At 40.9% G+C, this 21815-nt stretch overlaps 1 protein-coding gene across 9 annotated transcripts in view; it reads left to right on the forward strand.

The window, feature by feature from the left end:
* Window positions 1-21815, forward strand: part of LOC119955409 (multivesicular body subunit 12B-like) — a 185960-nt gene that overhangs the window by 76053 nt on the left and 88092 nt on the right. For all 9 annotated transcript variants that reach the window (XM_038781497.1, XM_038781498.1, XM_038781495.1 and 6 more), the window contains one exon: window positions 15943-16040. In XM_038781497.1, coding sequence (XP_038637425.1) covers window positions 15943-16040 — 98 coding nt within the window. The remainder of the gene's footprint in view (window positions 1-15942; window positions 16041-21815) is intronic.

Raw genomic sequence — 21815 nt, forward strand, 5'->3', positions numbered from 1 at the left:
TGCATTTTACTGAATTCCCGCATTGTTCTGATTGCCACTTATGAGTCTGTCTTAGTTCTGCCCTTACTTTTTATGCTTTCAAACTGTGGGTAAGTGGCAATCTGGGAACAAACTTACAGTATAAAATTTGTTTGTCAGTGACTACTTGAAGTTGTCTCCAGTGACATGAATGCTGCCTACAGCTTCTTGTTCATTTTGATGATGTCGCTGGAGAGGAACAGTAGATTGTATACAGCATGCCTGCTGCAAGGTTGCCTCGATACAGCGGGTTGAAAGCATAAAACTCAGAAATACTGTTTGTGAGCAGATAACATTTTTGTTCACGTTCAGTGCTATTGACAATCCAGAAAAATGAACTTCCTTTTAATAAAAATGGTCAAGATGATGCCAATGGTCTGCTTGGAAATTGTCTGCAAACCAGCAGGTAACTAAGGTGGAACTGTGGCAGAAAAATGTTTTTGTAAACGTTGACATTTCTGAGTTCTCCATGTTTTATGGCTTGTTTCTATTGCCATCTTTATGGCCACTTGATTGTACAGAACTTGAATATTGCTGAAAGAAAGAGACATGCTGTCAAAGCTTTTTATCTTGCACTCATCAGAACAGGTACCAGAATGCCAACATTCCAACCAATCTTCTCTCATGCAGCAATTCTTGGTGCTCAATTTGAATTTTGGTAGTTTTGCATCTGTCCTGATGAGTACAAGATTAAAAGCTTCAGCTGCATGGCTCCTTTGCCAGTAATTGCCATCATTCTGAGACATAGTTTCGGAGTGCTGCAGGAACTACCCATTGGTGATATTGGATAGATTTGAATTGACATGCAACATGTTTAAAAAGCACTGCATTTTTTTGTGTGCTTGCAATCAGTTTAGCTACTGATTGCCCTGTGGCTGGAGAGGGGGGGGGGGGTTGCTAGAAAACATGGCAGCAAATAATTGTTTTTTATGGGAGCGTTGCTTATGTTACTGAATATGCAACTCAAGAGCTTGTGTTTTACAACCCTGCTATGGGAAGCTGCAAAAATTAATCAAATTAATTTGTGGGCAAACACCAAGAAAATGACCATGAAACCATGTTTATGTGGTTGTGTGGTTGCCAGAACAGAGTGCAGTTCTCCAGATATGGTCCGACCAAGACTATACAACTGAAGCACCGCTTTCTTGCCTTTGTATTCCAACTTTCTTTAGATGAAGGCAAATGTTCTCTTTGATTGTTTTTGTACCTGCTGACCACCTTTTATTTCTATAACATTTTCTATTGAGAACCTGAACAGCGTGGTCCTGAAAGTTCCCAGGTTTGATTCCCTGATCTGTTTTGAGTTAGCTCATTTAGTTGGGGTGGTGATAGGAGCACTCTTATTGGTTTCCAGAAAGGTGAAATTGGCCACAATTCCTACTTCTGGTTTCAGTCCAGGAACCCTTGCCTTATATGATTTGGGCAGCATGGTAGCACACGTGGCTAGCACTGTGGCTTCGCAGTGCCAGGGTCCCAGATTGGATTCCCTGTTGGGTGACTGTGCGGAGTCTGCACGTTCTCCCCGTGTCTGCGTGGGTTTCCTCCAGGTGCTCCGGTTTCCTCCCACAGTTCAAAGACGTGCAGGTTAGGTGGATTGACCATGATAAATTGCCCTTGGTGTCCAAAAAAGTTAGGAGGGGTTATTGGATTATGGGGATAGGGTGGAAGTGAGGGCTTAAGTGGGTTGGTGCAGACTCGATGGGCCGAATGGCCTCCTTCTGCACTGTATGTTCTTTGTATCTATGTATGTCCATCTGTGAACACTTATGAATGGAGCATCTGACCCGCAGATGCTTGCTGTTCAGATTTATACATGGTTAATGGCCACCTTGGCTTTTGCGTAGCGTCTTTCATGACCTCAGTGTGTCTGTGAGCGCTTCACAGTCACTCTTGTTTTACCTCCACCTGAGAGGACAGGCGCGGCTAACAGTCTTAAAGTCGATTCTGAAAAATGACATCTCTGATCATGCAGAAAAGCCAGCCTCGATATTCCAACCTTGAACCCACAAACGTTTCACTTTAGTGATAGCTCTACCACAGAGCCAAAGCTGACAACCTGCAACCATTAAGCCATATCCCAACAAAGAATGATATTTCTTGAAGATTTGCTAATATTGCAAGAAAAAAGCTAAATTAAGTGCTTCAGAAACATTATTTAAAAAAAACAAACAAATTTAGAGTACCCAATTCTGTCTTTCCAATTAAGGGAACCTGCACATCTTTTTGGGTTGTGGGGGTGAGACCCACGCAGACACGGGAAGAATGTGCAAAGTCCACATGGACCGACCTGTGGCCAGGATCGAACCTGGTACCTCGGTGCCCTGAGGCAGAGTGCCAACCACTGCATCACCATGCTGCCCCTCAGAAACGTTTTAAATTGGAAATCTTTCTGTTTGATCTTTTCTTCATTCTTTTCTTTCCCATTCTCTTTTTGAAAAAAGTTGATTAAATCATTTGGTGCATTTTTCTTAAAATTAAGTATTTTAGTTATATTTCTTATCCAGTAATTCCTGGATCTTACTGTGGATTTTTGTAGGGTTGATTCGTGAGCTGCCAAATCTGTTCTATTCTTCAGCCGAGAACCATAGAAAAGTTACAGCACAGAAAGGTCATTTGGCCCATTTTGTCCATGCCAGCCCGAGGGCACACAGATGCTGTTTCTAATCCCACCTTCCTGCACCCAGTTCATGGCCCTGTAGCTTACAGCCCTCAAGGTGCAGATCCAGATACTTTTAAAAAGAGTTTGGGGTCTCTGCCTTCACCAGCAACTCAAGCAGTGAATTCCAGACTTCACTACCTTCTGCCTCTTCCTCAGAGCACCCGGAGGGAACCCACGCAGACACAGGGAGATCATGCAGACTCCGCATGTCGCTTCCACACCTTCCTCCACTCTGTTTTATTTGTTCATCGGACGTGGTGTCTAGATTTGGCAGCACCACTCTTATTCTTGAAGGGGACATGTCTACTTTGTCCATTTAGGATCTCACTTTTTAGAGCTTCCCACTAGATATTACAATATAATAATCTTTATTGTCACAAGTAGGCTGGCATTAACACTGCAATGAAGTTACTGTTAAAAGCCACTAGTCATCACATTCTGGCGCCTTCGGGTACCCAGGGGGAGAATTCAGGATGTCCAATTCACCCAACAGCATGTCTTTTGGGACTTGTGGGAGGAAACCGGAACACCCGGAGGGAACCCACACAGACACAGGGAGATCATGCGGACTCCGCACAGACAGTGACCCAAGCTGGGAATTGAACCTGGGACCCTGGCGCTGTGAAGCAACTGTGCTAACCACTGTGTTGCCATGTTGCCCTGTTTCCACTGATTTATCCTTTAGCAGTGCTGGCCAGTCCACCTCATTCCTGCAAAATTTACTGTCCCCCAGCTCAAAATTTTTACTCCTGCTTTATCTTTGTCCTTTTACATGGTAATGCTCAATTTGAGCTGCGATCATTATCTCCGATATGGTCGCCAACTGTCACAACACCCAGATGATATCTCCGACTATAATTTTCCTCTTGTTCGTGCAGGCAAAAATTTGCCTACGTATTTGATTTTCTATCTCCCTCTCACTATTAGGGGTCTGTACTATATTCCCAGTATGTGGAGATGCCGGCGTTGGACTGGGGTGAGCACAGTAAGAAGTCTTACAACACAGGTTAAAGTCCAACATGTTTGTTTCAAACACTAGCTTTCGGAGCACTGCTCCTTCCTCAGGTGAATGAAGAGGTTTGTTCCAGAAACATATATATAGACAAATTCAAAGATGCCAGACAATGCTTGGAATTCGAGCATTTGCAGGTAATTGAATCTTTACAGATCCAGAGATAGGGGTAACCCCAGGTTAAAGAGGTGTGAATTGTCTGAATGGAAAGGAAAGGATGTTCCGAAGCGTGGTGCATTGGCGAGACCATGCAGACGCTGCGACAACGAATGAACGGACATCGCGCGGCAATCACCAGGCAGGAATGTTCCCTTCCAGTCGGGGACCACTACAGCATTCAAGGGCATTCAGCCTCTGATCTCCGGGTAAGCGTTCTCCAAGGCGGCCTTCAGGACGTGTGACAACGCAGAATCGCTGAGCAGAAACTTATAGCCAAGTTCCGCACACGTGAGTACGGCCTCAACCGGGACCTTGGATTCATGTCGCATTACATTCATCCCCCACCATCTGGCCTGGGCTTGCGAAATCCTACCAACTGTCCTGGCTTGGGACAATTCACACCTCTTTAACCTGGGGTTACCCTTATCTCTGGATCTGTAAAGATTCAATTACCTGCAAATGCTCACATTCAAAGCATTGTCAGGCATCTTTGAATTTGTCTATATATTTGTTTCTGGAACAAATCTCTTCATTCACCTGAGGAAGGAGCGGTGCTCCGAAAGCTAGTGTTTGAAACAAACATGTTGGACTTTAACCTGGTGGTGTAAGACTTCTTACTGTGCATATTCCCAGTAGTGTGACTCCCCCATTTTTTGTTTCTAATTTCAACCGATAAAGCCTTGTTGCTGACCTGTTTAGTATATCGTCCCTTGTCACAGCTGGAATTGATTCTTTAACCATTAGTGCTACTCCTTTTTGTTTTATCTCCCACCCTATCATGTCTGAAGACTATAACCAGGGGTATTGAGTGCCAATTTTACCCCTCCTTTAGCCAGGTTTTTGTTAGAACATCCTGCTGCCATATGTCCTTAACTCATCTACCTTGTTTGTAATACTCCTTGCATTGAAGTATAAACAATTTGAACCCACCATTTTTCCTTGCTAGGTACTTTTTAAACTTTGCTTCTCCTGTAATTCCAAGTCCATCACTACACCTTCTACATCGCTAGCTAATGTTCTACCTCCATTTTCCTGATCTGAATTTGACCTATCCGATCCCACTCCTGAGATCCTCATTCCCCTGCTACACTAGTTTCAGTACTCCCCAGCAGGACTAGCAAAACCCCCACAATAGCATTGGTCCCAGCTCTGCCCGGGTGCAACCTGTCCGCTTTGTACAGGTCCTACCTTCCCCAGAACTGGTCCCAGTGCCCCAAGAATCTGAATCCCTCCTGGCTACATCATCTCTCCAACCATGTATTCATCTGATCTTATTCCTGCTCGCTTTTGCGCGTGGAACTGAGAGTAATCCTGAAATTACTACATTTGATGTCCTGGATTTTAATTTATCTCTAATTTCCTGTACTCTGCTTGCAGGTCCTCATCCGTTAGTTTACCTATGTCGTTGGTACCAATGTGTATGTACCATGACCACTTGCTGTTCACCTTCCCTCCTCAGAATGCCCTGCAGCCTTTCTGTGACATCCCAGATCCTGGCAGCAGGGAGGCAACATTCCATCCTTGATTCATGTTTGCGGCCACAGAGGTGTTTATCATAGAACATAGAACATAGAACAGTACAGCACAGAACAGGCCCTTTGGCCCTCAATGTTGTGCCGAGCCATGATCACCCTACTCAAACCCACGTATCCACCCTATACCCGTAACCCAACAACACCCCCTTAACCTTACTTTCATTAGGACACTACGGGCAATTTAGCATGGCCAATCCACCTAACCCGCACATCTTTGGACTGTGGGAGGAAACCGGAGCACCCGGAGGAAACCCACGCACACAGGGGGAGGACGTGCAGACTCCACACAGACAGTGACCCAGCCGGGAATCGAACCTGGGACCCTGGAGCTGTGAAGCATTTATGCTAACCACCATGCTACCCTGCTGCCCCTTACTATTGAATTCCCTATCAATATTGCCCTGCCACGCGCTTTTCTCCCACCCATCTGAAGAGCAGAGCCACCACAGTGCCGTGAACTTGGCTGCTGCTTTCCCCTGAGAGGCCATTCCCCCCCTCCTCCCCAACAGTATCCAAAGCGGTATATCTGTTTGCAAGGAGGATGACCACAGAGTCTTTTATTGTTCTTGATGGCCATCCATTCCCTTTCTGCTCATGCAATCCTCACCTGTGATATGACCACCTTGCTAAACATGCTATCCAGGAGTTCCTTCGCACCGCACGTGGATGCTCCACAGTGAGTCCATCCGCAGCTCCGAAATCCAGTTAGCTAGAAATTGAATTTGGGCATACCTTCTGCACACATGGTCCAGCGTCCCTCATTTCCCACTTTGTGCAGGAGGAGCATATCACGGGTCTGAAGTCTCCTGCCATGATGTTCCTCTCGATTAAGCTAGTTACTCTCTGAAACAAAAATTAGGTTAGCTAGGGATCTTATTTATGTTAGCCTTGTTTCTTACCAAGCACTTCTGTTATAATTGCACAGTACTATTCTATATATTTTTTGTCCCTGCCTTAGCGTTAAGCAATGGGTTAGTTTGAAAGATTGAAAATATTCACCGGGATTTACTCACTAATCAGCTGCTTTTGTCCCATGACACTTTCTGAACCGGCGTTTGTATTTATCCATCTCTCTCTCCTCCCAGTTCCTCTCGCTCTTTTTAAACTCCTGGGTCCCCGCGCACTCTTTTTAAACTCCCCTTTTTTTCTCGCACTCTTTTTAAACTCCCGGCTTCTCTTGCTCTTTTTAAATTCCCGGCTCCTCTCTCATTCTTTTTGTAAACATCCGGCTCCTCTCGTGCCTTTTTTTTTGTTGGAACCAGAACTTTGAAAATTGACATGGTCTGCCATCGATGCAAGCGAATCTAGTTTTTATACAAATTTTGTCGATCAGAATACAGTCCAGCTAATGCTGGATAAGTTGCTGTGTGCGCAGGACTGGCAAAATACTGATGAAATCTTTTATATAGCTCATCAAATATTAACTTGGTTACTAAGTTTAACTCTATTACCCAATTGACTGATTCTTGATCAAATCTTTTTTTTTTCATAATGCCTCGCAACACTGTACAGTTTCTAATTTTTTTCCCGTGTTGATGGCCCCTTTTTCTCCTTTGAAATACAAGATTGATTTTATGCGAAAAGATTATGAAAATCATAATCACTGTATTTTTCATCAATTTTGAAAAAGCAGTGCCAGTGTTCTGATATTTCCTGAGTGTCAGATAAATGTCATTGTTCCTATCTTCTTTAGATTGGAAACTTTGTGTGAAATGGTAGTGCTTGAGATAGTATTTAGCTCAGTCATAATTGCATGATGGGAATGCAAATGAGATTTATTAGTTTAATGCTTTCACTGTCTCCATGGTTATGGAGTAACAGTGTTGAGAATGTGTCACATTGCATCCGTGAATTTAGTAAGAGTGTCAAAACATGGCTTCAATTAGTTCCCTCTAATTATGGCTCTGGAGATCTTGTAACAGTATAGATTCTTATTAAGAAACACTTATGGTGATATTTTGTGGATAAACAAGAAAAAAATAACTTTGTTGTTTAAAAAAAAATCTAAAATTAAGTAACCTATATAAAGAAAAAAAATGTCCAAGTTATAAATGGAAAGTGAAAGGGAAACAGAAAATGCTGAAAATACACAGCAGGTTCATTAGCATTTACAAAGAGGGAAGATGAGCTAATGCTTCAGGTATAGATTTTGATTAGAGGAGTCTAAACTTAGAACATGAATACATATTTTGCACAGTTCTGTTGTTATTTCTGATCCCGTGCAATTTCAGGACAATAGGGAAAGAACAACCAGTGGGAATAATTGGGATCTTTCAAAGTGGCAACACAGGTACTATGGACTAATGGCCTCTTTTGTATTGAATAATTTGATGTTTTTTTAGTGTCAGCAAATGTGTGTTATATATTTTGTGTTTTAAGTTTTGATTTAAATTCTTGCAAGAAATTTTGCCAAAGTTTAACATAGCTTTTATGAGAGTTCAATGAATTTTAAGCCAAACTTGTGTTTGGAAAAATGTGCTTGTTGTTTCATTTTCATAAACAAGAAATAAGTCAATACACAAATTCTTAACTGTAAGGGAGATGTGCAATAAAATAGTGAGGAAGAACAAGTTTTAAGCTATTAATTTGCACCAGAATTTACATGTCTGTGCATTTGTAATATTTTAATTGCCTTCCATGCACAATTTATGCAACAATCGATTTTGCATGGAAGGAAATGGGATTTCTGAGTGGTCATGTTTTGAGTTCTTGAAGCTGTTAAATGTTGGTAAGTGGGTGCATATCTTGAATGGTGCAAAGGGAATAATGTGCTTTGAGACCAATATAAATACATTTCGCGTTGGTGACATCAAATGTAAAGCAGTGGATATCACTGACTGTTACAACCCAGTGGGATTTCATTTCTGGCATGATGAATACTTGACTTTAACCAAGTTTGGCAGCCAACAGGCTTTTTATTTTTTAATGCGAACTGCTATTTTGTTTTGTGGTATGGTTGAGTTCACAGTCCTAGAGGCTATTGACCTGTTCAAGCATTAATGTCTAATCATAATTTTGAACCACTTACAGTTTTAAACAGCAAAGGTTCATTGCTAACACGTGGCAGACCATGAAATCGGCATTAGCAGTGAAAATATGAACAATTAGTTTTAGTTGCACCTGCCATAATGGCATTTCTCCCAGTAGAATAACCTTAGTGTCCAGGGTTTAACTTGAACAGCTAAGTAGCAACTGATTTTAAAAGTTGATAAGCGCAATAGATCAGGATTTCACTAAAGCCCAAATCTTCCGAACAGGGACGGGACCCCTATTTCTGACAAAAAGTCCCATTTACCTTCTTCCAATTCTTTTCTGGGCAATCTTCCAATGGAAGTTCTTCCAAACTCATTCAGCGCAGGAAACCTTGGGAGACAAATGAGGAGGGATTCTGTGCAGAAGCTACATCCCCTTTTTTATGGCACTAGCTGCCATATTCTAGTAAATAAAGGGTTAAAATGTCGCAAAGCTGCTTTGAAAACCTATGCAGCGAAGGTTAAGATGAGTAAGCAGGTCGGATGGGTGAGGTAAATGTAGTGAGGGATAGGGTGGCAGGTGAGTGAGGTGGCAGGGTGAGGCCGTTGGTCCGGGGGGGTGAGTGAGTGGGGGGGGGGGGGGGGGGGGGCAGTGGTCAGTTGCATAGCTACCCAGGAGTTAGACTTGGATGCTTCTGTCTAATATTTCCTGAATATTTATTCGGGCAAGTAAGTTTTAACCATCCAAAGTCTCTGACTCTAACTGAGGGGTTGGAGACTTTCTTGGAAGTGTCCATACTTCCTGGGCATTTCCCATGGAGTCACCACATTGGGACTTTAAAGGGGTTTGATGATCTGGAGACTGGAAGAACCAAGTCTAGGTTTTCCAATATACAGGTAGAGTTTCCAGCCCCGACAGTGATATAAAATGGAAAATTAGCTTGATTAAAACAAGCTGATACATTGTAATTGTACTTTCGCAATCATTTTAATTTGAACCTTTTTGGGTTAATTTGGGAGATAATTTCATGGTATGAATTTTCAAATTATTTTTTATCTTTAATTTTTTTTAATGATGGTACATAGGGATTTATTTCTGAGTGTAGTTTATCCAGGAAGTGCTTTATGTTTGCCCGGACCAGTGATTTTGTATGCAGACTCTCCCTGCAGTCAGTCTGAGTGATGGGGTTGGTTCTAGTTCACTTTAACAGTCTTCAGACTTGCAGACCAAAGTGCAATGCAAAGGATTAATTTGAAATACTGAGCCTACCATTAAAGGGAATTATGTCACAGCATCCCGATCCATAACTGTCATAACTTCGTGATCCACAAATGCATGTGCTTTTCTGTTGAGTGTTGCAGTTTGTGGAGTTGTTGCAACCCCTTGGCTTGCTCCCAATCTAACTAGTTTTAAACACAGTAAGTGAACCTGCTGACAACAGTGTCAATTTGGAGGTCGACCGTAACCCTAACTTAATCTAGCACTAACCTCACCTATTTGTAGAAGGTGTAAATAGATTGTGTTGACACACATGACCATCGTTTTTTTTTAAAATCAGAGCGTCTAAATAATTTGTAAAATTGCTTGTGATTTAAATATCCAACATGTATAAACTCCAAAAGTAGGGATAATGATTTATTGGTTTACTGAGCTTCAGATTTATTAGTAGATTGTGTGAAGATGGTCTGCAGTTTCCCTTCTAAATTGTTTTCTTGAGTTGACTGAATATGTACTCTTCTATTTTTAAACTGCTGTAATCAGAAGTATCTTACTACTCTATCTGCACATTGTTCGCAGTTAGAGAGCTAATCACTTCCCTATTTTCCCTTCAGCCTATTATGTAATATGCTAATTAAGCCCTCACTGGAGTAGCAGTTGAGGGGTTAAACCCTGTAATTATTCAAATCTTTCAGGCTTTTCTCCCAGTTTGTGATAATTTGATGAGGAAGTTCACTGTAATTAAATATTCAAATTATGAATAAGTGTCAATATGGCTTCCTATAGCTTGGGAATGATGATTAATTGTATTCAAAACTCTAGTGGCTGCTCTAATCTGAGGCAAACCGTTGCTGTTGATTATTTCTGTGCAATGCTTGCCATGTTTTTTGTTTTAGAATTTAGACTGGTAATTGATTTGCCATATGTTGCTCAAGTGCAGGTATTTAGAAGATGTGTATTCAAAGAACTCTGGGAATTTTTAATTGTAATGTTCATTTTTTTGTGGCAGGCAATTCTTTTTTTTTCTCTACATCCTGAATTGGAATCCTCACTTGGCACATAAAAGGCTCTAGCGGTTGAATTATTGTTATATGCCTACGTTAAAGACTGCTTCAGGTGTGTATGTGGATTAGATGTAGGGTTGCATCATAATGGCAATTTTGTATCTGGTTCTAGAGGTGGCTCCATGATTCAGGAGTTTAGGTCCAGATCTGTATTCCAAATCCACGAATGACAACTTGACAATGCTTCCAGAAGGCCATCATATACCGATTTCACATCAGTCGGTGTATGACTGGCACAGTTTGGTGTGGAGCTGAGTTTTAAATGCTCACTGGACCACTGGACCTTTTGATTTTTACAATGTTAATTTTTAGCCCTCGTTGTGATTGAGCACATTCCGCTCATGAACTTGTTAAAAGTTACAAAGTAGCCACGGAAGGAAGTTGTGTGCGCCTACTGCTTTGATGCAGTAGATAGCAAAAGGCCTCCGTTGGCAATGTTAGTCAGGCCTGGTCTAAAGAGTATGGATTTTGATTTAACTCTTTCCAGTTGAGGGTCGGGAGGGTTGAAGGAGTGAGTTGGTGAGTGGGGGAGGCAAGCGGGAGGGTTGGGAGAGTGGGGCGGGGGTGGGGGCGAGCTGCTCGCAGTAGGATTGGGAGGCGGGAAGTGGTGAGCAGGTGCTCAGTAAAGTTAGTCAAGGGACTTGTGACCCAGTTAGATTCAAAGCAGTGAAAAGGTTTATGATGTAAAAATTACAGATCAAGAATATAGCCCACCCGTGTTATATGTTTTCTTGTGGATAGGTGACGTTCGTTTAGCGTGTTTTTTTTACGGACACGTTAGGGATAGCCGTATTTAAAATCTTGATAAGATTCCTATTTTCAAGGAGACCAGAAACAAATTCTGATCGCATCTGCAGGCTTTCTATATTCTGCCAAAATTGATCACTGCTAAATAATGGACTCATACTTATTAGTAATTAATGAACAAAACAATTTCAGAACAGTTCGGCCCTTGTGTGACTGTCTAGTTGGCTTTTAATAACATTCTTGAGTCTGGACCAGGAGGGAGGCTTGGGTTTGAGCCCAAAAATGGTAGTCTGACTTCATAATCTAAGCTGACATTCCACGGCTGCACTGAGGGAATGATACATTGTTGGTGGCACTGTCTTTGGATGAAACATTAGAATGGAGTCCTTGTGTACCTATTCTGACAGTCCCATTGAACATTAACAGTCTTGTACTATTTGAAGTATTGCATTGTGTCGGCCCACCCTCCTATGTTGCTACATTAACCAGTATCACCAACAACATATGGAGTGATTGATTGTCTGTTGGTGTTTGTGGTATCTCTTTCTGCACACAAAATAGATATTCTGCTTCTCTCCTATATGCCATGCTCCTTCAGAGTATTTCAGCGACAGAGAACTGCTTTCAAGCGAGGCCGATGTGATAAGATGCTATGTGAATGCAAGTCATCAATCAAGAAAACACTTGCTTTTTCTAACCGTTTAGCCAGGTGTAACAAGGGCAAAGTAGTGGCTTGTAGTCAAATCAATTGGAATGTCCTTGCTATCCTTGTAGTGATGTTGCTGGTGTAGGTTGGGGTACAGTGTATGCATGCAGATACAGTTGCTTGAAGGGAATGCATTGATGAATTTGTGAAATCATTGGTACGATGTCTTGAAAAACGCTGAGCACAGTAGTTTAGAGATTTCTTTTTACAAATGTGAATTGTAACATGGGAGAAACTTTAAACCATGCAATGTTAGGGTTAAGTATTGATCATTATGGGCCTGTTTGTGGTGTAGAATAATGATGATCTTTATTAATCTCACAAGTAGGCTTACATTGACACTGCAGTGAAGTTACTGTGAAAACCCCCGAGTCGGCGCACTCCTGCGCCCATTTGGATACACTGAGGAAGAATTCAGAATGTCCAATTCACATGACAAGCAGGTCTTTCGGGGCTTGTGGGAGGAAACCGGAGGACCCGTAGGAAATCCATGCAGACACGGGGAGAACGTGCAGACTCGCCCAGACAGTGACCCAAGCTGGGAATTTAACCTGGGTCCCGGGCACTATGAAGCAACAGTGCTAACCACTGCGCTACCGTGCCGCCCTTCTAGGAATATAAGAATTGTCAAACAGGAGGTGTCAATGAGATTTTTCTGTTAACTTAGCAACACTATTTATGGATCAATGCTTTTTAGGTAACTTCCACATAAGTGATACAATTCCTTTTTTAAAAACAAATTAGCACACTTTTTTGACTCCTCCACAAATCTGCCCTGCAAATGTGGGATAATATAAAATTTCTATGGAAAACATGACATTTATATTGAGCTTTTATATTGTGTCTTTCACAACCACAGGATGTTCCTAAGTGCTTTGCAGCTAATTAAATATTTTTACAATGTAATCATGGTTGTAATGTATGAAACATGGAAGCCGGAACCACCCAAACTATTATGAGATAAATAACCAGGTAACGTGTTTTATTGATGTTGCTGGAGGGAAAAATATTGCTGAGGGCACCAGGAGAAGTCCTGTTTTATGGGAAATACCATGGGATTTTTTTTTTTAAAACCTTCAGTCACCAGACAATGTCTTGGTTTAACATCTCAACCCAAAAGGCAGCACTCCCAACAGTGCAGCACTCCCTCAGGTCTGCAGGAAGTGTCAATCTAGTTTATGTGGTCAAATCTCTGGAGCGGCCCTTGAACTCAGGACCTCCTGACTTCAGAGGTGAGAATGCCACCAAGGTCGCAGCTCATTTCAAATGGGTGTAAACTGAAAATGTCATTTTATGTACATGTATTAAAAAAAAATACGGAGAACTTGCTTTTCAAAAGGGCCGATCAAGTGGATTTTGTTTTGAAATGCTGTTGGTTTGCAGTTTCCATGAAAGAAGACATGTTTAAAGTCATCACATTTGTCAACTATGCCGGCTTTTGGTCTCCAAGCAATTTACTATCTTAAAAACTGGAACAAGCCTTTCACAGAGATGATAATGGAAGAGAAATGTTCATTAAAACCAGCAATTGCTCTTGTGAGATTGATGCCAGCTTTTTAAAATTGACAACCGACCTGTGCACAGTCTTGGACCAGGGAAGTTTAAATTAATAGGATGGTGGAAACCTAAGACATACAATATAGTGTGATGCACATCATTGGGAAAAGCAAACAAATTGTTCATGAGAATTAGCTGCGACTTTTCAAAATGGTGTGTTTTTTTTAAGGATTATTTGTGAATTATATTTTAACAAGAATACATAGCTTCAGTTTGAAAATAAAGGTTGCCCATGTGGTTCCTTTGAAGAATTTGAGTAGATAGTCCCAGTAAAAAATGTATGTTTTCTGCTCATTTTCGCAAACTTAAGCAGATTTCTAAACTTGGTTTACATTGATTCTTGAATCTCAGTTTTTGAATTGTAATGAGTTTCATCGATGTTCTATAGATATTACGTATTGAAGACTGAAAAGAAATGCTGCTTTTTAAGTGTCATAATGGCAGATCGGGCTGTGTTTTTTAAGCAAATTAGCTTTTAGGATGTAAAGCTAACTTTCAACTGAACATTACCTGTGAATTTGGTTTGGACATTTTATTTAAATCCAGCTCTCATGGAGTGAAAACACCAAACTAAATATATAAAAAACTTACTTCACTGCACAACTGTCTTTAACTCATGAATTTAACTCGAGTGAGAGAAAGATGTATTCTGTGGTAGCATTATGCTGGAGTTGGCAGAAATGAAGGTGGATGATCCTTTGAATGTGGAGCTTGGTGGTGGAAAGTGAGGACAAGGGGGACCCTGTCCTGATTCTGGGAAGGAGGCTTGAGGGCAGAGATGTGGGAAATGGGTCTAACCCAGCTGAGTGCCCTGTCAACCACTGGTTTGGAGGAAACCTTGGTTAAGGAAAATGCAGGCATGTCAGAAGCACCATTTTTGAAGTTGGCATCACCACAGCAGATGCAACGAAGGCAGTGAAACTGGGTGAATAGAGTAGAGTCTTACAGGAAGCAGGCTATGAGGAGCTGTAGTTGAGGTAACTTGAGAGTTATGGGTTTGTAATCAATATTGTTGGTCAGTCTATCACTGCAAATGAAGACAGAAGTCACAGAAGGGAAGAGTAGTCGGAGATGGACCATGTGAAGGTGAGAGAGGGGTGGTAATTGGAAGCAAAGTTGATAATTTTTTCCAAGTCCACGCAAGAGCATGAAGCACCACCAGTACAGTCATTGATATAATGGAAAAAAATTTGTGGGAGCAGGCCGAATAGGACTGGACCATGGAATTTTTCACACATTCCACAAAAAGACAAGCATGACTGGAGTCTATGTTGGCACACATGCCATGCCTTTTATTTGAAAGAAGTGAGAAAAGTTAACGGATAACTTATTTAGTGACCGAACAAGTTCAGCTAGGTGAAGGAGAGTGCTGGAGGATGGGAATTCTTCGGGCCTCCACTCAAGAAAGAAGCAGAGAGCCCTCAAACCCTCCATGGTTGGGGATGGATGTGAAGAGGAGGCAGGACCAGGCAACTGGAAATCGTTGATATGGCATAGGGTATCAGAGGAATCACAAATGTAGGTGGGAAGAGACTGGTCGAGGGGAAAGACGATGGAATCAAGATGGGAAGAAATTAGTTCTGCGAGGCAGGAACAGTCTGATTTGATGGGTCGATCAAGGCATGTCCTGTTTGTGGATTTTGGGAAAGTGGTAGAAGTGGGCTTTGTGGGGTTGGGGGACTACGAGGTTGGAGGCTGTGGAGGGAAGATCCCCAGAGGCGATGAGGTCAATGACCATCGTGGAAACAATGGCTTTAAATAGTGCCTTTCATGACCTCTGGACACACCAAGGTGTTTTCACAGGCAATTAAGTGCTTTTAGAATGTAGTCACTGTTCAGATATGGCAGCCAATTTGCACACGGCATCCCACAAACAGCAATAATATAAATAACCAAATAATCTGGTTTAGTGTTGATGATAGACAGTGAGCTAAAGATTTGCCAGAACAAACTCTCTCACCTTTGATTAGGATCATGGATTATTTATATCCACTTGGGAAAGCATGTTGGAATTTGGTTTAATGACTCATCTGAAAAATGGGAGCTCTGACAGTACCACAACCTCTTAGTACTGTGCTAAAATATTGGCCTGGTGACTAATTTCAAGAGCAAATAATCTGATACACTGCTCTTACACATTTCAGGTTTCTATTAGTACTATTTTCGGTCCATTAGCAGTTACCAAGACGTAATTATTTTGTTGATTTCAATTTAACAACAAAACAAAATGGCCAGGAAGACTGTAATTTGAAATCTTCTATTTTGATGGGAAATATGATTTTGTCTTGCTCCAGGCACATATCCCTGACACTTCCTGCTAGTTTCCGAGGTAAGATGCACGGCACCAGACCTGACTTTGAACATCAGACCTCCAACCTATACGCCATATCAGGTGAGTGTTCCAGTATGTGAGAATCCAGCACCAGAAGTGTTTCTCTTTCAGGTTAAGCACTATTATATGCCATATTAGTATCTCTTATTTGTGAAAGTACTGTTTTTAATTATGCAGTTTGACCAATTCCTCTGAACAAGAAATAATCTTGCAATACAATTAGGTGGCCACAGTAGCCAGGTGCCATAAAGTCAACTGAAGACATTAATGCAATGCAAATAATATCCAGCGGCTTTCTTTTCAAAATAGCTTAGCCTTTTAACCTCCAAAAGTGCTTCAGGGGAGTTTTTATTTTATACAATCTATTCCCATTTCCAGGGAACATTTGTCTAGATGAAATTAAGGAGACTCTTGGCAAGATATTTTATTGAGTACAATCCTCTCCCTTATTTTCAGAACATTCCTTATTAATGCCTTGCTGTCTGCATCACTATTTTAAAATTTCTAGTTGTAAAGCAATTGATTGTTTTACATATCTATTTCTCTTTTTTTTTTAAACAAGTTTGTTTTTCGTAGCAAGTTCACAAACCAATAATGAAGTTTAAGAAGAAACTGTAAGGAATTGCTTCATTTTAATAAGACTAACAAGTGAGTGAGCTCTGAATTACAAGGCTTATTTTTTGATTACTCAGGGCTGCCCCAAGGGTGAAGTGTTCAGTGTATGACTAGTTGAGTTGTTTAAAAGTGGAGGTGCACAAAAATTCAGCTCAATATCCTGATCTTTGGACATTAGCTGGTTAGATGTACTGACCACTGACTATTGTTTGAACCAACTTTTATTCCAAGTTAACAAATGCTATCAAAAATTGAAGCAGAGCTGCATAGTGCTGTGGTATTTCAAGCATTAGCTTTGGCACTCTTAAAAATCTTTTATGATGGAAATAGAGTAACATTTTGGGGAAAAGCTGACCCAATAAACAGCATTGTGCTTTTAATCCTATTAAGTGGCACAATCCTTTTCACTTTCAATTGGGGGGGGGGGGGGGGGGGGTGTTAATAGCCAAAGCTTTGGGGAGGTGGGGGCTGTTAATAGCCCAAACTGTAAATGAACACATTTACCATTAATCATATGTTTTATGTTTGTTGCTGTGATGGTGTTGACAGGTGGGCAGGTTTACACTTGGAAAAAAAACATGTGGGTGCTGTCAGGCATCCGGAAGCAGGGTTGTTGGGATTGATGAATTGCCTGCTCCCTTGATTAAGCCTTCAGCCACTCGCAACAGCAAAACCAGGAACAGGATTTCGAATAGAATGTGTCAAATTCATTTGGTTCTGGGTTGTTGCAGATGTTGCAGCTTGTGTCATGTATTAACAAAATGTGAATTCTGACACTTCTCCTGTTGGTGTATTATTTGCTTATTGGCATTCATGGTGGAAAATATTGAAACCTTGGATCTTTGATATCATTCTTGATTCAAGCTGTGCATAAGATCTTGTAGTTATTTCAAGACCTACTTTTAAAAATGTGTGTTATTTTCTGCTCGCATTATTTTTAGTCCCTGTTCTTTTAGCACCAGGTATGTACGATAACTTTTTATAATTAAGATGATTGGTAAAACCGTCCCTCTTTGAGCAAACTTAAAACACTCCAGTTTTTTGTAGAGGCATCATAAATTAATAAATTTCTGTCTTGTCAGAGCTAGCTAGTTAGTGTTTAGCTAGTGGAATAAAGTTGTGAGGTATCTGGTACGTGTGTGCAGTGTTTATTCTGTTAGACTTGAATTAGAGGTACAGCAAGTGAATACAGGCTCCTCTGCTGGAACCATCAGTCTTGACAGTCCCAGCTAAAATTTATTGAGATGAACTGTTCAGTTTTTTTGGTTCCAATATGCTCCTTTTGCAAAGCCCATTCCAGACTGTGTATTAAAGTCTCACATTGTACCATTGCACCTCACCAATTGATGAAAACCTTGCTATTTATTGACGTCTGGCTACCCCAGCGGATATCTAAAACCTTGCTGTCCGACTCCCTCTTGTTCATGCTGTTTGCTGAGTAACAGTTGCAACGCTGCACGATGCCAACTAAAAAGATCGTTTTGGGAACGAAAGAGACAAGTGAGGTTAAAAAGCGAGCATGGGGAGGCAATGGAAGAGAAATGAAGAAATAAAAATTGATCATGGAAAGAAAGCCGTGAAGTGGGACACGATGACAAACAAAGTGAACGGCAGCAGCAAATCAGAAGTGGAGCACTGAGAGAAAAATTGAGCGAGGGGGAGAAGCAAAAGACAGGAACAGGGAGATTTCCTTTTGCAGTTACCATTGAATGTTGCCAGATAAAGGGGAGAGAGGCTTGGTCCATTCCACAAAGGTTTTGAGAATCAATGAATCGGATAGTTGTGTTCCAATTCATTATATAAAATGCCAGTTACTTTGAGACAACATGAACAAAGGCAAGATTTCACAAGCTCTGACCTCAGTTTGTCGTTGGGTTTAGTTTATGCCGGCTTTTACCTCTGAGAGTGGCAAGACCTTTCATTCTTGATGCATTATCCGCCATGGCTGATTCTAAGTGGAGAGTGACACAAATAAAGTTGTTGAAATGACCATGCTTCGACAGGCTAACGTACAGAGTCGCAGATAATTTCTTCAATGTAGCCGTATTCCTAGACCATGCCTTCTTCCCTGAAATTGTTATCAGCAGTAAAAGTAGATTTTCCTCAATTCTGCTTTACATCTCTCAGTGGGCCTAGGTTGTTACTTCAGGAAACCTTTTCCCGCTGTCATTCAGACCATGCCCCCTGCTATCTTGTTCCAACTGTAGTTCTGCAGTGCGAAGGATATTTGCATGACCAATCGGTGTGCAGCTCCTTAATTTACTTCTAAATCAAAAAAAGCTTATATTTTGGGAATGCAGATAAAATGTAAACTCTATTTTAAAAAGATGAACCATTATGATGGCACAATAATTTGAAGCACTAGTACAAGTGCCACAGGTATACAGATTCCGTGCCCATTATTGTTCTGATCTCATAGTGAGTCAATATTCTAAGTGAAAGGTGCGTTTATTGTGGAGTACAGTCATCTCTAGCCCAGATGACTATCGCAAGTTTGGAAGTTTAGGCAGTTGTTCTTTTCAAAGGTAACATATGGTTAGTTAAGTAGATAAGCTGACAATGCTGTCTATAATACACTTTAAATTCTCTTAGCATGCTTCTTACCAATGGGTTGTTGATCAGATATCTCTGCATAAACTGCACTGTTTCAGCAGTTTTCACAAAGAAAATCCTCTCGCTATCCTACTGTTCAGCTGATAGATTCATATATATATTTTTAGAGCTGTGTCTTTAACAAATTGGCATATATTGAGCTCAACTCAGCAGTACAGAAGTTTATGTGTGTAATTTTGGGAGATTTTACAATACAGAACGCATTTCTTAATAAATTCCTGAGCAATAATGCTTTAATGTCTAGTATTGATGGAGTATGAGACAGCTGTTATAGTTATTGGTTGTAAAAAGCCGTTGAAACCAATATATGTTTGTGTCATTTTATTCCTTCGAAAAATATATAATTTATGGAGCAATAAAGTGGCTAATTATTTGTGCAGTGGAAGCTGGTGGAAATATACACTACTCAAAACATTTGTCACAAAAAATCTGCAGTTTTTAATTAGTAACAGTATGCTGACCCTTCAATTAAGGAGCTACTAGTTGCATTAAAACTTCAATTATGCGAGGGCTTTGAAATGAATTGGCAACTACCTCAAAGACAACTTAAAACCCAAGTCAGCATTTACTGTGTGCTATGACTCCACCTGCTAATAAATCTCACCAACATGTCATATTTGGGAACCATTGACCATTGTCCTCGAGTGAAGAATGCCTGAATGAGGCAGCTAATACTAATATCATAAGCAAGTTGGGAAATGTAATTTCTCGAAAATTACAGTTGCAATTTGCTGTGAATATTATTCATCTGGATGAAGTGGACAGATTTCTGCATAGAACACATTTCATAAATGTCTAGGAAGTAGGTGTCCATTGTTTTTTTTTGGGAGAGATTCCCAGCTCAGTTTCAGAGGAAACAAAATATCCTTGCTTATCTCTCCAGGAAGCATTTATTACTAAACTGTGGAACTCCGGATTCCTGTGGGAATATTTTTTCCATCAAAATAAACTTTCAGCCTCCATTACATCGCTATTTTTGGACATTGGTTTTCTTGTAATCAGTGATCCCTAAATGGTGGGACAAGTTAGTAAAGTATTACAGATAGTGGAAATTTGAAATATAAAACGAAAATGCCGGAAATAAAATACTGGAAGTACTCGGCGCCAGGCAGCATCTGTGGAGAGAGAAATAGTTGGAGGTTTAAGGTTGGTGACCTTTCATTAGAACTGGAAGAAATTAGAGATGTCTACTTACTTAAAGCCCATTACAGTGGCATGGAGAAAACAACAAAAGGAGGGAAGGCCTGTGATGGTATGCAAGGTAAGAGAGATAGGTGAGCAAAGGGTTAATGCCGCAAGGCTACCGGGGATGGTAAACGGATAACAAAGGGAACAAAAGATGGATCCAGGCTCCAGAGGAGGTATAAATGGGAAAAGCAGAAGTACCACCAACAGTTGCTGTCCAAAAATAAAATGGAGACTGAAGCTAGGACCCAAAATTGTTGGAATCGGTCTGGAGTCTGTAAAAGTCCTGATCAAAGAATGAGGTGCTGTTCCTCGAGTTTACATTGAGTTCCAGTTGAACAGTGTAGGACGCTATTGGCCAACTTAATCTGTGATTGCCCCTGTGGCCCTGCGTAGAAAAGAATGCATTGTGAGTATAGTGTACTGAATTGAAAGAAGTACAACTCAATCACTGTTTTACCTGAAAGGAATGGGGTGTTGGGAAGGCTTGGTGTTACATGCCCTGAGTGTGTGGTTCTGGGATGCAGGGGGAAGTGTGAGCAGAAGTGAAAGAAATGGAATGTACACCACTGAAGAAACCCTTGTGAAGTCTTAATGGAAGGTTGCATTGCCAGGGGGAGCATGAATGAGACAAGGAAACTGGGAGCATGGGATAGAACCCTTGCAGGAAATGGGGTGGGAGGAAGTGAAGTCAAGGCAGTTGTGGATTTCAGTGCGTTGAATGGTGAGAGAGGTTGGCCACTTTAACTTCTGCCTAATATTTAGAAAATATCTGGCGGTGGTTATTTGAGAGAAACTGAAGGAAGAGGTTTTCAGGAATTAGGAGAGGGAAGACTGTGCTGGAAATGGGAACAGCAGGTAGGTGCTAATTAGAGAATTTTCATTGAATTAATGAGCACTCATAACATGACCATATTTATTGTTCCAGAAGTAGTGCTATAATTGTCAAATGGTTAAGTAGAAAATGATTACACTCTTCCAATTATTCCTCGATTGTGTTTCTGTTGGTAATTAAATGGACTTAAATGCAGCACTCTTTTGTCAAGTTGTAGCCTACCACTAGCAAATGGATATACTTTGTAAAAAGCCCAACATAACCTGGCTCCTTTGAAATCGCAGAGAGTGATCCATTTTTGTCTTTTTAGGCTTCATTTCTATCCAAAGTGCCGCCTTTTGGCACGTAATCCAGTGAGACAAATTCAAAGAGTAACGTTTGGCACACCGTTGTGAACCGTACTCTTTTATATCTTCTGTTTTGTCAACGGAGTCGCAATTAGTTCTTGGTTATGCTTTATGAGTTGAAATAGACCTGCTGAAATTCCATACCCTGTCATTATTATGTAGAATATTCTACTGTGAATACCATCTACTTTTATTTAAATATTTTTAATGTTGGAATATGTGGAAATGCAAATAAATGAA

Source organism: Scyliorhinus canicula, chromosome 21, assembly GCF_902713615.1.
Source record: "Scyliorhinus canicula chromosome 21, sScyCan1.1, whole genome shotgun sequence".
In the NCBI taxonomy this organism is placed as follows: Eukaryota; Metazoa; Chordata; class Chondrichthyes; order Carcharhiniformes; family Scyliorhinidae; genus Scyliorhinus; species Scyliorhinus canicula.